This window comes from Ptychodera flava (assembly GCF_041260155.1).
Source record: "Ptychodera flava strain L36383 chromosome 23 unlocalized genomic scaffold, AS_Pfla_20210202 Scaffold_24__1_contigs__length_23054250_pilon, whole genome shotgun sequence".
NCBI classification, from domain to species: Eukaryota; Metazoa; Hemichordata; class Enteropneusta; family Ptychoderidae; genus Ptychodera; species Ptychodera flava.
The window spans coordinates 10,705,829-10,723,052 of NW_027248278.1; the positions used below are offsets into that span (position 1 = coordinate 10,705,829).

General features: G+C 40.6%; 2 protein-coding genes across 2 annotated transcripts; both read right to left on the reverse strand.

The window, feature by feature from the left end:
• Positions 1-548: 548 nt before the first annotated feature.
• On the reverse strand, positions 549-2,972 carry LOC139124415 (multiple epidermal growth factor-like domains protein 11). The gene is made up of 3 exons (XM_070690548.1): positions 2,915-2,972; positions 1,164-2,820; positions 549-1,077 (listed from the first exon to the last, which is right to left on the reverse strand). Exons 1-3 carry the CDS (start codon positions 2,970-2,972, stop codon positions 549-551), a joined length of 2,244 nt encoding a protein of 747 aa, XP_070546649.1.
• Positions 2,973-3,649: 677 nt separating this feature from the next.
• Positions 3,650-15,056, reverse strand: LOC139124416 (multiple epidermal growth factor-like domains protein 11). Its single transcript, XM_070690550.1, has 8 exons — positions 14,914-15,056; positions 13,955-14,053; positions 10,110-10,210; positions 7,491-8,645; positions 6,651-7,395; positions 6,166-6,457; positions 5,108-5,716; positions 3,650-3,877 (listed from the first exon to the last, which is right to left on the reverse strand). Exons 1-8 carry the CDS (start codon positions 15,054-15,056, stop codon positions 3,650-3,652), a joined length of 3,372 nt encoding a protein of 1,123 aa, XP_070546651.1.
• Positions 15,057-17,224: the final 2,168 nt, after the last annotated feature.

The following is a 17,224-nucleotide window of genomic DNA, read 5'->3' on the forward strand; positions in this document are numbered from 1 at the left end:
CTTAATCATATTGAGTATGTAAACATACAGTTACATCCAAGTGAGACCAATCTTATTTAATTATTTAAAACGTTTGATTATTACCTTTTAAATTATACAGACAGACAGACGGAAAGAGATATTCGGACAGACAGAGAGACAGATAGACAAACAGACAGGAAAACGGAAACACCACACACATATAAACATTTTCTTTTTTATATAAATAATATATATATATATATATATATATATATATATATATATATATATATATATATATATATATATATATATATATATATATATACTTTTCTGTATTTTACGATTTGCTCAGTTGACATTAAGTTTTTCACATCCTAAATAGAAAATGTTTCAGTATGTGTACCGGTATTTTGTCTATAGTCTGTGCTTTATCATGCTACGCTGTGTTTGTCAGACACAATGGCTATATCATACGACGTATGACCTTCTTGAAAAAGGATGGTTATTATTGACATTAATTAATTCTACCTTATCAGCATTTATTAATAAACTTTGAATGCATTAATATTATGAAAATTATACTTTTATCTGTGCATCGATATCATAGTAGAAGAGTCAAATGAATACAAGCATTCAAAGTTATTCTTACTTCTCGTTTCACATTTTGTTCCCTTATAGCCTGCTCGACAGAGACACTCCCCAGTAACAGAATTGCAGACTCCACCATTTGTACATCGGCATGTGTGAGCACAGTTCTCGCCATATTTATTGTATTCACATGGTGTTTTGCAATCGACCCCTGTGTAACCAGCATGACATATACATACACCATTCTTCCGGGAACAATTGCTGTGACCCTGGCACGAACATCTGTTTAGGCATCCGGTCCCCCAGAATCCAGAAGGACAAGGAGCATCGCATAATCTTCCTCGAAATCCAGCTGTACACTCACAGGTACCATCTATCTTACAACGACCTCCATTTTTGCAGTTACATTCACAGAGTCCAGACACTGGATCGCAGTCTTCGTTGCCAGAACAAGCACATAACTTAGAACAACCTGCACCCCAGAATCCATCAGGGCAGGGGGAGTCACAGAATCTGCCCTCCAGCCTGCACTACAGTCACAAACTCCATCTGCTTTGCAAGTTGCACCATTTTTACATTGGCAATCACATCTACCGGTCATTGGATCGCACAACTGGCTAAGGTGGCAGGTACATGGACTTCTGCAGCCTTGACCCCAGAAGCCATCAGGACATGGCACATCACAATACCGCCCTCTCCATCCAGCTGTGCATTCACAAATACCATCCTTATTACATTCTCCACCATTCTGGCAATGGCAGTTGCAGCTGCCGGTCGTTTTATCACAGGTCTCACCAATCCTACAGATACAAGTGCTTCTGCAGCCAGGGCCCCAGAATCCCTCTGGACAAGGTGAATCACAGTACCGCCCTCTCCACCCTGCAGTACAATCACAACTACCATCTGTTTGGCAAACTGCGCCATTTTTGCACTGACATTCACAATTGCCTGTGAACACATCACAGGACTGTCCAATATGACATGAGCATGGATTCCTGCAGTTAGGTCCCCAGAAGCCTTCAGGACAAGGTGTTTCACAGTAACGTCCTCTCCAACCTGTAGTACAGTCGCATGCACCATTTACATTACAGGCTGCATCATTCTTACATGGACATTCACATCTGCCACTAAATATATTACAGACCCTGCCTTTTTGGCAGATGCATACATCGGCACAACCAGCGCCCCAAAATCCTTCTTGACATGGTGTGTCACAATATCGACCTCTCCATCCTGCAGTACAGTCACAGGTGCCATCTGCATTGCAAACTGCACCATTTTCACACTGGCATTCACAAGTTCCAGTTTTAATGTCACAAGAGTCACCATTGTTGCAAGCACATGGATTTGCACATCCCAGGCCCCAGAAGCCCCCAGGGCATGTTGTGTCACAGAAGCGCCCATGCCAGCCAGGTCTGCATTCACAAGTGCCATCAATGGCATTACAAACAGCATCATTGTGACACTGACATTGTTGTTGACAGTCCATACCATACATACCGATAGGACAAGTATTATTATATTCTATTCCACTAGAGCTTGAAGGGAGATGGCATCTACCAGTAACAATGTCACATGTCACAGAGCTTTGACAGTTACAGTGATTTGTGCAGCCAGCACCCCAGAATCCACTTGGACATGGTACATCACAATATCGACCTCTCCAACCTCCAGTGCATTCACAGATGCCATCTTGGTTACACGTTCCACCATTCTGACATTGGCACTTACAGATTCCAGTTATGTCGTCACAAACTAACAAATTAGGACAGATACATTGCTGTGTACAGCCAGCACCCCAAAACCCTTCAGGACATGGTTCGTCACAATAACGACCTCGCCACCCTGCCATGCACTCACACATTCCATCTCTTTCACAAACTCCCCCATTTTCACATCTGCAATCACACGTTCCTCTTACAGGATCACAGGACTCACCTATGTGACAAGTGCATGGATTTCTGCAACCAGCACCCCAAAACCCCTCAGGACACGGTTCATCACAATATCGACCTCTCCACCCAGCCATGCACTCACATGTACCATCTCTGTTACAAACTCCCCCATTTTCACATTTGCAAGCACATCTCCCTGTCATAGAATCACAAGACTCGCCAATGTTACAAGTACAAGGATTTCTGCAACCAGCACCCCAAAACCCCTCAGGACATGGTTCATCACAATATCGACCTCTCCACCCTGCCATGCACTCACACGTACCATCTCTGGTACAAACTGCACCATTTCCACATTTGCAAGCACATCCCCCTGTTATAGAGTCACAGGACTCGCCAATGTTACAAGTACATGGGTTTCTACAGCCAGCACCCCAAACCCTTCAGGACATGGTGAATCACAGTACCGGCCTCCCCATCCTGCTGTGCAGTCACAACTACCATCTGTTTTACAAACTGCGCCATTCTGACATTGACATTCACATCTACCAATCAGAGGATCACATATTTCACCATTGTTGCAAGTGCATGTGTTCCTACATCCGGGCCCCCAGAAACCATTAGGGCAAAGCACATCACAGTAACGTCCCCTCCATCCAGAAGCACAATCGCAACTACCATCTGCATTGCAAACAGCATTGTTTTGACAAGCACATGCACATCCCCCTGTACCATGTCACAAAGTGCTTCATCAATGCATAAACATTCATTAGTGCATCCACTTCCCCAAAAGCCTTCTTGGCAAGGTGCGTCACAGTATTGACCTCTCCAACCAGATGTACATATACATGTGCCATCTTCTCTTTTGCACTCTCCATTTATACATTGGCATGTTCCTCTGCAATCAATTCCATATCTACCGTTCGGACAGTGTTCGCTGCATGAGGTTCCAGTGTATCCTGGAGGACATCTACATCTACCTGTTTCAGGATTACAGCTACCTGTTCCACAATTGCATTGATTGATGCAGTTTGGCCCCCATTTACTGGGCGCACATATCTGATCACAGAACTCCCCTGTCCATCCTGATAAACATAAACATGTGCCATCAACAGGATTGCAAGTAGCACCATTCTCACATGTACACTGCTGTTGACAATTTTGTCCATAGGAATTATGACAAATATGTTCACAAAAGTCGCCTACGTATCCTTCTGGGCAACTGCAACTCCCATCTGATGGAGAACAAGTCCCTCCATTTCGGCACCTGCATCGTTCATTACAGTTGAATCCATATGTCCCATGTGTGCAGGTGTCATCACAAGAGATTCCAATGAACCCATTTGGGCAGCTACATCTTCCATCAACAGGATCACAATGGCCCCCATTGTTGCACACGCATTCTTCCCTACAGCCCGGTCCCCATCTATCTGAAGAACAAGGAACATCACAGAGAGCACCACTCCAACCAGAACGGCAAGTGCAAGTTCCATCTATAGGATTGCATTCTCCATCATTTTTACATCTACATGTATATTCACAGTTTAATCCATATGAGTCAATACAAGTATGCTCACAATGTACACCAGTGTAGCCAGGAGTACAGTTGCATGTTCCATCTATTGCAGAACACAAAGCTTCATGATGACAATTACAAGCCTCTTCACATCTCTGGCCATACATTCCGTCGGGACACTGAGAGCTACAAAAAGGCCCTGTCCAGCCTGGCAAACAAATGCAAGTACCATCAATGTGTGAACAGTCCGAGGCATGAACACATTGGCACGTTTCTCTGCACTCTGCACCATAAAAACCATTTGGGCATGGTTCACTACAATATCTACCATGCCAACCTGGACCACATTCACAAAGCCCATCTTTACATGAACATACAGCATCATTTTCACACAGACATGTATTTTCACAGTTTTCTCCATAGAAACCATTGGGGCATGAATCCCGACATTCTATACCTGTGAAACATACACCACATGTGCAGCTGCCGTCAAATGGGCTACAAATTCCTCCATATCCACATTTGCACCTGTGTTCACAATTAGCCCCATAGAGACCCTTCGGGCACTCAGATTCACATGATTGGCCTGTGTACCCATTATCACAGTTGCAGGAACCATCGACCGGATCACACAAACCATGTACACATGTGCAAGTATTTCCACAATGGGGTCCAAAGAAACCATCTCTGCACCTTTGCTCACACATTAAACCTTCCCATCCAGCCTTGCATTTGCATGACCCATCCAAAGGTGAACAAATGCCATCATTTTGACACTGACAATCTTCTGCACAATTTGCTCCAAATAAATTTTCAGGGCATTCCAACTCGCACAATTCCCCAATATAACCTGGTCTACATGCACAGCTGCCATCCACAGGATTGCAAGTAGCGTCATTTTTGCAGTGACAAGGAGTTGTACAGTCTCCATAAAAGTTTTCCTGACAAGGATCACATCTTGGATATGAAAAACCTGATGGACAGGAACATTCTCCTGTTACTTTATTGCATGTGCCACCATTCTTGCAGCTACATTGCCTGGAACACTCTTCCCCAAAGTATCCTTCGGGGCATTGTTCGTCACACGTGTCACCCATGAAACCACTGGGACAAACACACCTTCCAGAAATTGGTTCACATGTACCTCCATTCCTACATTTACATGATTCCTTGCAGAGTAAACCGTAGGTTCCTCTTGGGCACTCTTCTTCACAGTAACGACCGGCCCAGCCAGCAAGACATGAGCAGCTACCATCAATAGCAGAGCAAGTTGCACCATTTCTACACAAGCAAGGTTCTCTGCAATGAGCTCCCCAGCTATTTGCATCACATGGCTGATGACAGTACTCACCATGCCATCCTGGAGCGCACCAGCATGTCCCATCAAACCTATCGCATGATGCACCATTCCTGCACATGCACCCCTGTTGACAATCCTCTCCATACCTATCTGACTGACATTCAACATCGCATTTTGGCCCAGTCCAACCAGGTTGGCACTCGCATTTGCCGTCAATAGGTGAGCATGGAATCTTTGCTCCAACTCCACAATCACAGTCTTCTTCACAGTTCTTACCATATTTTTCAGGGAGACATTGATCATCACAGGTTGGTCCTGACCACCCTGGGGCACAATCACACGTGCCATGGAATACATCGCATGTTCCTGCATTTCTACATGAACAAGTATGTATACATCCAGGTCCATATCTGCCTGGTGGACAAGATTCATCACACATTTTTCCATGCCATCCTATAGAAATAAAGGATGAAAAAAATCAATTAACAGAGTAAGTTATGCCCAAGTCTCAATTGTAGTCATTACAATAAGTCTAGTATAGCATGACTTTTAATGCTGTTTTTACATCAATGGATTCAAAAATGTGTCTAAATATTACATTACGTTATTGTGCTTTGCAGAATAATTTTTAACTTTGACACCTAAGTTCACAGAGTATTGAATTGGTGATTATATATAAGTAGTAGTAGTAGTAGTAGTAGTAGTAGTAGTAGTAGTAGTAGTAGTAGTAGTAGTGGTGGTGGTGGTTGTGGTGATAGTTGTTGTTGTTAATGTTGTTGTTGTCGTAAAATCATTCTAAATGCTAGGTTAGAACTAAATGAATGGTTTATGACTGCCAAGTCAATTATTCTTCTCCTAATACAATTTGTGTTTGTTTTTATTTTAGTGTTTGCCATGTTTGCCGTACCTGCAGTGCATGAGCAGATGCCATCGTTAGGGGAACATGGTGCACCATTCTGACATTTACAGCTGGATCGACAGTCCTGACCATAAAAACCTGGTTGGCAACGATAACTGCAATGAATACCAAAGTACCCTGGAGGACAGGAACAACTACCGTCAATCTGAGAACAGGTACCTCCATTTTCACAGAGACACCTTCCACTACAATGGACACCATACTGCCCCTCTTCACATGTTTCCTGACAATGTTCTCCTCGAAATCCAGGTGCACACCTACAAGTACCATCAACCCTAGCACAGGAACAACAAAAATATCTAGAATGTTAATCAGCCAAACAAAATTTGTCTGTTGTATTTATGTGTTTGTTTTATCTTAGTATGACCGTCATTTTCTAGCAAAGCAAACTGGTGGTACCAAACCTATTTCAAAAATGTTCCTCTATGCATTTTCCAAGATTTCTTTTAACAATATATGATGACGTACCTGTCACATTCTGCTCCATTTGCACATTTGCATCGCTCTCTGCATCCTGCACCCCACCATCCTCTTGGACAAGGGTGCCTGCAATATGTACCACTCCAGCCAGCTGTACAAGTGCAGGAGCCATCCAATCGACTGCATTCAGCACCATGCTCACACAGGCACACCCCAAGACAGCCTAAGCCATATGTACCCTCTGGGCACATGTCCGCACAAAGGGTTCTCCAACCAGCAGAGCAAACACATGTTCCATCCACTGTGTCACACTGTGCACTATTTTGACACTCGCATGTGTTGAGACACTCACGACCCCAGAATCCTTCAGGGCATGGCTGATCACAATTGTCTCCTTTCCAACCAGCAAGGCAAATACATTCACCAGTTCTGTGGTGGCACCTCACCGCATTTTGACAGTTGCAAATGTTTTCGCAGTGCAGCCCATAGTATCCATGGGCACACTTTTCGGAACAGTCACTGCCCTCCCAACCAGATGTACATAAGCACGATCCATCGACATGGTGACATATGCCATTGTGTTTGCAGTCACATAACCTTCCACAATTTGGTCCATAGGTTCCTTCCTCACATGATTCATGGCACTTGTCACCAGTCCAACCAGGTGAACACGTGCAAGAGCCGTCAACATTGTCACATGTGGCTCCGTTTTGACACAGGCAGTGCTGCTTGCAATCAGTACCATAGTATCCATCAACACAGCGGTTCTCGCACTTCAGACCCTGCCATCCTGCTGTACAGCTGCATTTTCCAGTAATGTGATGGCAGCTTCCTCTGCCATTGCATGTGCAAGGCCGTGCACAATCTAACCAAAAAAGCCTGCCTCACATGGGTCACCACATCTAGGGCCTGTCCAACCTGGCTTACACAAACAAACTCCGTTGACATTGTTGCATCTTGCATCATTTAGACACCTACAATCTTCTGCACAGTCGACTCCATACTTTCCTTGCTCACAGGGAAAGGCGCAAAGATATGATGTCCATCCTGGGGTACAGTGACAACCTCCAGAGGAATCACATGTTGCGCCATTGCGACATTGACATTGAAGAACACAGTTTTGGCCATAATAACCCTGAGCACATGGTTCATCACACAGACGTCCAGTGAAGCCATGGGTACATGTACAAGCACCACTGATGTGGTCACAGAGTGCACTGTTCTTACACTGGCAAGGTTCAGCACATTGATCTCCATAGAAGCCAGCATCACATGGTTCATTACAGTACTGCCCCTTCCAACCGGGCATGCAGGCACACTGCCCCGTTACGGGATCACAGAGAGCTCTGTTTTGGCAGTGACATGTTTCGTCACAGCCTTTTCCATAATAACCTGGCAAACAACCCTTATCACACTGAATCCCCATCCAGCCAGCATCACAGTCACATAGACCAGTCACGTGATGGCAGTTACCATTCTGACAATCACAACTGCCACCACACTGATCACCAAACGTACCAGTTGCACAGCTGTACTGGCAATTATCACCAGTGTAGCCTGGAGCACATGTGCAGGCGCCGGTGACATGGTGACATCCAGCTCCATTCTGGCACTGACACAGTTCTGCACAGCCCTGACCATAATAACCACTGGTACACTTACTTTGACAAACACTTCCTCTGTAGCCTGGTGGGCATGAACACGATCCATCAACTGAGTTGCAGTGGCCCTCATTGCGACACTGACATGCCACAACACATTTATAACCATAGAAACCATCTGGGCAAAGACGCTCACATTTCACTCCGTGGAAGCCAGGTAAGCAATCACAAGTACCATCAACGTGATTACATTTTGCTCTGTTATGACACTCACATCTTCTTCTACACTGAAAACCATAGAAGCCTTCGTCACATTTCTCACCGCAGTTCATTCCCTTGTAACCATCGTTGCATGTGCACAACCCATATGCTTTATCACAAGTACCATGGGAGCAGCTGCAATCGTTTTGGCAATCTAAACCATACCTGCCATCTTCACACGCTGCAAAATATGTAATGACACATGTAAATATAGGAAAGACCATTATTTTCATGAAGTTGCAATCTTACAAACAGAATACTTGTGTGATTTATAATAATTAATTTTCAGTCTATCATTGTATTTATGATATCAAAAGAAATGCATTTCTTCACCGAATTTATATTCCTTACTATTGTGTCTACTAACAATGACCTTGGCAACTTAACCATCAGAATCCACTACATTTAAATATACTAATTTTCAAAAAACCTGACAATACGCTCTTTCATGTGTTAGACGAATTTTTATTTGGACTGTTCCAAATTTCCATATTGTAATTACACGAAACATCAAGCCATTCTGTGATTTATTCCTTCTGTTTTCGATATGTATTCTCAACTTCATGTTGACGCCAGACAACTTTGTACATGCAAGTGATCAACTGATAAAACGGATGAAATGATCCATTTCTTAAAAATCAACGTATTTACATACTCTGACTATGTTTTTGGCGTCGATACAAACTCGCCACTCAACATAGCTATTCAACACACCCTGTATATATTTCTTCTTTTATTTTCCAGTGTCGTGTGATATGCGATATATTTTCTCAAAATATCTCAGCTGCACACATTCATGCAGGGTATAGGTCATTCATTTCGCCCTTCTAGTCTGGTGTACGTGAATAATATTCAAAACAAGGTTTCACTATTCTCTGGCCTAGGTACATTATTATGATGCCAGGCCGACATGTCAGTTCGGGCGTTTCTGGCGTAACACAAATTCCTTTTCCATATGGCACCATACCTCCCAGAATGGACAGTTAATTGGTAAAATATGAAATGTACATATATTTGCTGTAGACAGAATCATACGGCGTTACCTTGGTTACAGGTCAGGCCAGTCCAGCCAGGTCGGCAGGAGCAATAGTTGGGTGCCGTACACTTTCCTCCATTCAAGCATGGCGAATGACAAACAGCTATGAAATAAGAAGTTCCATGGAATACGTCACAGCATGTAACTATGTGACCCCATTTCTTTTTCAACTTGTGCACTGAACCCGACACATTTTCGTTTTTGATCTTTTGTATGACGGAAACTAGTTTTCTACCTTTTTTATATTTGGACAGGGCCATTCTCCTCTCTAAGGCAATCTATACTCCTTTATACTGTTGGTCTTACTTATTTGAAAAACTTGCGTTAATCATACTGTAGAATGGGTGATACATGATGTGATCTGGTGTAGTTTTATTGGGCTGAAATGTTCGCTCGACTATTATAGCAATAACGGCATCTACAGCAGACATGTGCAATCTTTTCTTATATCAGTATGTTATAACAACGAAGTTATGGCTGAGTGTGACGTTTAATTAAACAGTCAAACATTTCTATTGTATAAAGCTTTCAATTTTAGATACATGTATTAAAATAAAATCACCACCACGCTGCGAGAAATGTACTTGGAATATTAAAAATAAGACTCACGCTCGCATTTATCGTCCCTTTCTACGTATCCATTACAACAGAGCATGACGTCTTCAGTTTCTGTCTTCAGCGTTTCTCCAGTGGTTTTCTCGTATATTGGTCTGTTATATAAGTATCATACATACATTTAGAAGTTACTACAATGATGGTGATTATCATTCATTATATTACCATGCCCTGTCCATCGCGTTTTAATTGGTCGAGCTGAACCACGTGACAGGCCACAAATACACAGTAATGGTTTGTTTTCATGCCCGTGAAAATGAATAATATCGTAAACATAGTAACTTGACGGCAAAAACGAAAATTGTGATTTGTACAAAGATCATAATCAACCACAAAATAAAATGGAGCATTTGTGGGCCAAGTTTAGACGCTTTTTTCAAAACATCTCCGGATCTGCAAAATTTTTGCAGCGCGCGCACTATTCACTGACAGGTTCTGGGGCTCCGTTGTCGTTCGCACGGGAAATTTTCATAAGTTTTGACGGTTTTTCGGGGTTCGTTGATAATATAATTGAAATAACAGACTCCGCGCAGACCATTAACGTTTATTTATGGACGCGGGCGAGAGGAAAGCCAAAGTAACGGGCGAGGCTTGCTAATTTTTGGCTTTCCTCTCACCCTTGCCCATAAATAAACGTTAATGGTCAGCGCGTCGCCCGTTTTTTTCTATATTTCATTTATTGTACCTGTATCGAATCATTTTGAGTGTCATTAATGCTGCGTCAAAGACGAAATGCCGATAGGATTTCAGGAAATAGTCGCACCGGTTAATAACCAATTTAACATATACCTGTGCCCTGGAGTTTGACTAGTGATATTGGACAAACAATTAATTGTGGCTTTCTAGTGTTATTCCGCTGTGGCATAAATTTGGGCATCATTTTTGTTAACATAGTTCACCTTTTAAAAGCAAAAAATGGTAGTCAACGCGTGACAATTCCTTCACATCTTAATGAACATATATAACGATAATGGAAGAACGGCATTTCTCATCATCTTGCAGAGAGCAAAAAGGCGGCCACGTAGTGATTAAACTGGGGATGGGTGGAGGGGTAAAATATGGAATTATAACAAAACAGTACTTTGTTAAGTGTACTGATTGTTCTTATATTTTTTTCAGTAATGAAATAAAAACATTTTTGTCCAATAGTCATGATTACGTTTGAATTGTTTACAAAAAGGTGGTTCCACGTGATACATGCACATTTTAAAACATTTAACATGATGTTGCCATGGCAATGCTTCACTGCACAAACGAAAGCGAAGAGTCTTTTCATCGCCTTTCCAAGCATGCCTTTTGTCCGCTTTCGTCACGTTTGCACGTCACATCATCATAGGAAAATGAAGGGACATAGTCGGAGAGTTATCTAATGAAACATTATTTGTCAGTACTTCTTATCGTCGTTCGCCTCATTATCGTATTCAGGGACTGTTTTTTGTTGTCTCACGATAGCTATGGTATCCTTGCCTTCCGATCAAAAGCCAGCTAAGCAATTGCTAGCCACGTGCACATAATGTTGTAGGGACTTATCAATACCACAAACTTAACTTTTTGGCGTGTTACTTCCTTTAGGTAATATGCGTCTCGAACGTGTAAGACTCAAACTTTCCTCAATGAAACTTTCAACCATACTCTTACCAAATCGAGTGTTAAAGTCAGGTGTCACAATCCAAAGTTTGATACTAGCGAAACAAGTTTGCTTACATTATTTACGGATATTTGATTTTGAAAATGGCCGCCATCGCTGTGTTCACACGATACGAAACATACATTCAAAATTTCGATAACCCAAGCCGGTGATTTTTGTTACTCAACAGCTTTAAAATGAGCGAAGACCAGACAAGAGGGAGACCAGAACATTATTTAAAAAAAATGAGATTCCAAATGTCTGTTCCAGAGGCACATTCTACCTTATCATTTAAGTTTGGTAAAATTCTAAAGAAGGGGTGCAAAAATGGTGTTCGCAAGGCTGCTATCAAAATCTTAATGCTGCATTTCCATTTTATACTTTATGTCTGTTTACGATATTTATAGTCAGAGAACTGCGTGGGGAGTTCTCTGCGTGGGGAGGACCCATTCATATAAGAATCAATAGGAAGTAAAACCAGTATTGCTCTTCAAAATTGATGACGATATCTTCTTTTGTCAAGACTTACAAAGCAATTGAAAGACTGCTCTGCCCTACTGTTGGTTGATATGTGGCTCACCGACCCTATGTGCTTTCTTCGTCCGACGCCACCTCAACTTAGTTCAAAGATTCCTTGGGTATGCTTGATTTAATTGTCATTACAAGTTATGGACGAATGTAAATACAATACTTTTAATCGAATACTATGAGTGTAATTAGTATTATTTAAAAGAGTGATATTTTCCTTGATCTTACAAACTTTATCAATCACGTCACAGGAAGTTTGCACTCACTGCATAAGCCACACATTAATGTTTCAACAATTACACTTCTGCGATAATTTCAACAATCATTTTTTTCCTTTTACAGCAAAAATTCCCTTGCTGTATTTCTTCTGTACATTGTCCTGCAGGTAACGCAATGCAGTACGCAAATATGAAAATGACACGAACCGACGAGTAAGTATTAAAGCAACTCTCCAACCACTTCACACAAAATTTGCAACGAGGCATGCACATGTAACTAACGCTGATAAACAACATGTTAGGAAACATTGTGGAAAAGCGTTCATTCTCGCTCGTTTAGTGAAAAAATGCTATTCAATGCGGAGTGCGGGCATCTAAACTTTAACGATAACGCATCAGTTTTCGTCTTGAAATTAGTAGGCCTTTTATTCTAATTACTGTCACGCCAAAACATAAAATACTACATTCTGCTTTGTTCCTTGAGAAAGACTTTAAAATGTAAACGCCACGCCCCTCGAAATATCTTAATGTAGAAAGTAAATCGCCATGGATATTTCTTTCCTGTGACTATGTTTGGCACTTATATTATTAATAAATTCATATTGAAAACCTTTCTTGAAAAAATTCAATTTATAAATCAATTTCAAAATCAAAGTCACGCTCTCGAAAGGCTCCTCAGAACCCTTCCTTAAACCATATTGTTTTCCTAGCTTGTAATTAAACCAAACCAATATGCGCCGAGATAATCTGAAAGTTTTGATCGGGAAATGATTTTCCGTCTAAACAAGTTTGAACTTTGACATTTTAGTTTGAAAATTTCTCAATGACAGGAGCACATATTTGCCTTTGAATGCGCATGTTTTCTAAATTAATATGTGTTAGCGTAATATTTATAGGCAATTTCTTTGAATAAAAAAAAATTCCGCTTAAATGTGTTCGTCCATTCGATGAATTTAGACATTTTCGCTGAATTGCATTCTACTGGAATCATTCTACTGGTGTGCCATTATATAAGATCGCATACACATTTCCCGACTGTAGGATGTTGTGTCAAATGTCCGCCTTCATTGAAGATATTCTACATACTATTTGCGAGGTTCATAAAATAAATTTTTTTACGAGAGGGAGTTCGTAAGTTTGAAATGTTAGGTCTGGAGGCAATATATTTTCAGTGGCACTTCTTACATCGGCAAAATGACGACACCCAAACACAAAACATTATTCAATGTTTCAATCATGTTGAATTTTAAGTATTACTTTCGCTTTGGTTCTATCATTTCTTGTCACTTAGAAAGGTGTAATTTTATCCCTGTACTAAACATAACAGCATGAAGTATAAAGAGTCATCTTGTTTCACGTTAATATAGCAACGAGAGAGAGAGAGAGAGAGAGAGAGAGAGAGAGAGAGAGAGAGACTTAAACATGAATAGATATCTTTTGGTGACCACCCTTATAAAATCAAATACCTGTATCGGCTACATTCCTGTTGGTCCATATATCCACACGCAACTGTGTACTCCTCCCATCGGAAGCTGGTCACTTCACCAATTTCTGTCACCGATATCCTACAGGAAAATCACAGTGAAAATACAAAACAATTCTGTCATAATTTATATGAACTTTCTGCATATCTGTCAACATTTTGTCGACATACAGCTTAACATTATAATAAAAATACATACATACATACATACATACATGCATACATACATACATACATACATACATACATACATACATACATACATACATACACACACACACACACACATACATACATACATACATACATACATACATACACATACATACATACATACATACATACATACATATATGCATGCATAACATACATACATACATACATACATACATACATACACACACACACACACACATACATACATACATACATACATACATACATACATACATACATACATACATACATACATACATACATACATACATACATACATACATACATACATACATACATACCTACATACATACACACACACACACATACATACATACATACATACATACATACATACATACATACATACATACATACATACATACATACATACATACATGCATGCATACATGCATACATACATACATACATACATACATACATACACACACACACACACACATACATACATACATACATACATACATACATACATACATACATGCAGCATGCATTGCATGCATGCATGCATCATGCATGCATGCATGCATACATACATACATACATAACATACATACATACACACACACACACACACACACACACACACACACACACACACACACATACATACATACATACATACATACATACATACATACATACATACATACATACATACATACATATCACAAAAGGCTGAATGCTCTGTCTGGCAAGACTTACTTTTTGTTAAATACACACATTCCGTCTTCCATTCCTGCGCTATCCTCCCAACCAAACGATATTGGAAGCACAAGCGAGAGTACTGCGACGAGAGGAAATCGCAACATTGTTGCCGGCCTGTGTCTGAGAGCGGAAAGAGGCATGATGACCAGACGAACAACTCCCAGGCCTCCTGGTTGGTACCTCCCAGATATTATACATACATGTAAGTCTGTGAGACCGATTAGCATGTGTACAAGTATAGTTTCTGAGGTTCGCGTGAGAGAAAATGCAATTATTGTGTTTCAAGATCTTAAAATAGTTTTGCTTAGATGAAAATGGCACCGTTTACAAATTCCTGAGCCCTTACATGACACTGTCAGATTTAAGATCAAAGCATTTGACTTGTTTATGGTTCAATATTTTGAAAATGAATTGCAAACGGAAGTCATGCATTGCATACTTTAAATAACAATGTAATATGAGCAAATTGGTCGGTTCATGACTTCTTTTGACAAATATGAGATATATAGCTTATCGAACTACGCTTAAGACGCCATCATGAAGTTCATTAATTGTCCGTCAAAAATTAAGTTACTCGCAACTTTATAGACTAGGTTAATTTTGATTCCTGCGCAACCAAACGTTCATCTGTACATCTGGTAACATATAGCGTCCCCTCGCGGCACTACACCTCAACTAACCCGATATGGTCCGAATCAAACTGCATAGCAAAATATATTATGTCAACTTCGTACCTTCCTATGTAAGCCACGAAGTACAGATCGGATGATCAAACTGATGACTTACTGCCAAATATTTGGAATGTATTTCGGAAACGAGGTTTTGAGGCGCGGAAACATTGCACGGACAAATTATTGTCATTCAGCTCTCAAACATCCTACCCTCGAATCGGAAGAATTTCACAAAGGCTCTAAACTATACACATGTTTTACTTGATGAGTTCTCTATCATAATGCAGTTTACTTGTTCTGTTGATAACACTCTTCTTCAGTCAAGCATTCAAAAATTCTCCATCAGAAAAGTATTTAGGTTATTTTGGACAGAGCTTAATGCTCCCACAATTTTCTCCGTTTACATTGCCAGGGATGACGTTTACGCCAAGACTTCCCACCATTATTGACATCTAAGTTAATTTAAAAAAAATGTTTTTCGTCAGCAAAAGGAAACACTTTACATGCCATGTGCAATATTTGTATCAAAAATTTTCTTAGTCGGCAAAACTGGCGTATTGTAGTAGGTTTTCGTTTTTTTAAATCATGGGGTCTCAGTGACCACAAATTTTAATCGTTTCAGATTAGAAAACAACTTGAACTTCACCATTTATCTACAAAAAAGTAAATCAACAGAAATATACATCCATGTGCCCCACGTACATCTATTGTCAATCAAACCGAATACACTATCCGATATATAATATTTTATACCCCTCTGTAATATTCAATGTGCTACTTTAAAAATTAATGAGAAATATCGAACTTTTAAGTTCCATATTACTCTCTTGATGATTTTAAGGAGGAAACGTTTTGGTCCGTTTTGGAAAGTACATGTATGTTGACTCAAGTCAATAAAATTGTTGCCTTGATCGACGAGAAAGGGGTTTTGGTCTAGGTGTCTGCTAAATTTGAATTGTCTCTAAACATTGTACCTTGACTTTTATAAATGTAACAACTTTAGACCTATTACGCCTAAACATTACATGCAAACAATTTGCTTCGGGGTCTAGGACATTTGCATATATGCTAGTGTAGCTTGTGCTTCTAAAGGTTTTCCGCGACAACCTGTACCTTCTGGAAGACAGTTGGACGAATGCACAATTTTGTCGTGACCATTTAACGTATAGCCATGCCCGGTTATCTGTATCTTGTTGTAGTTTACGCGTAAACGAATTTAGTCATGATATTCTAAATAAAACGTTATATGTTCTGAGTTTTTGAGGGTTCCGGAAGTCAATTTTACTTGCAATTTCACAAAGTAAAGAAAATTTCTGCCCCGAAACGATTACGTCGCCGACATTAAAATTTGATGAGATTTCAGGAACATGGATGTTTTGGGTGGCTAAATTCAGGAATGGAATCATTAATCGTTCAATGTTATCCTACGTTTTCCTACTAGCATTTTTTGTTTGAGCGCCAGCAAACATTTCAGGTAACAAAGTGCGGCGTACCTCCAAAGGCAGTGCAGCGCTTGGCCTACAGCGAGATGTCCACCACAGCTGTTGACATGGTTGCTCCCGTGTGAACAAACCGAATGACCGCGACTCTTCCGCTCTGTTCCTCCGCTATCGAAATCATGATTGCGTTGAAGTAAA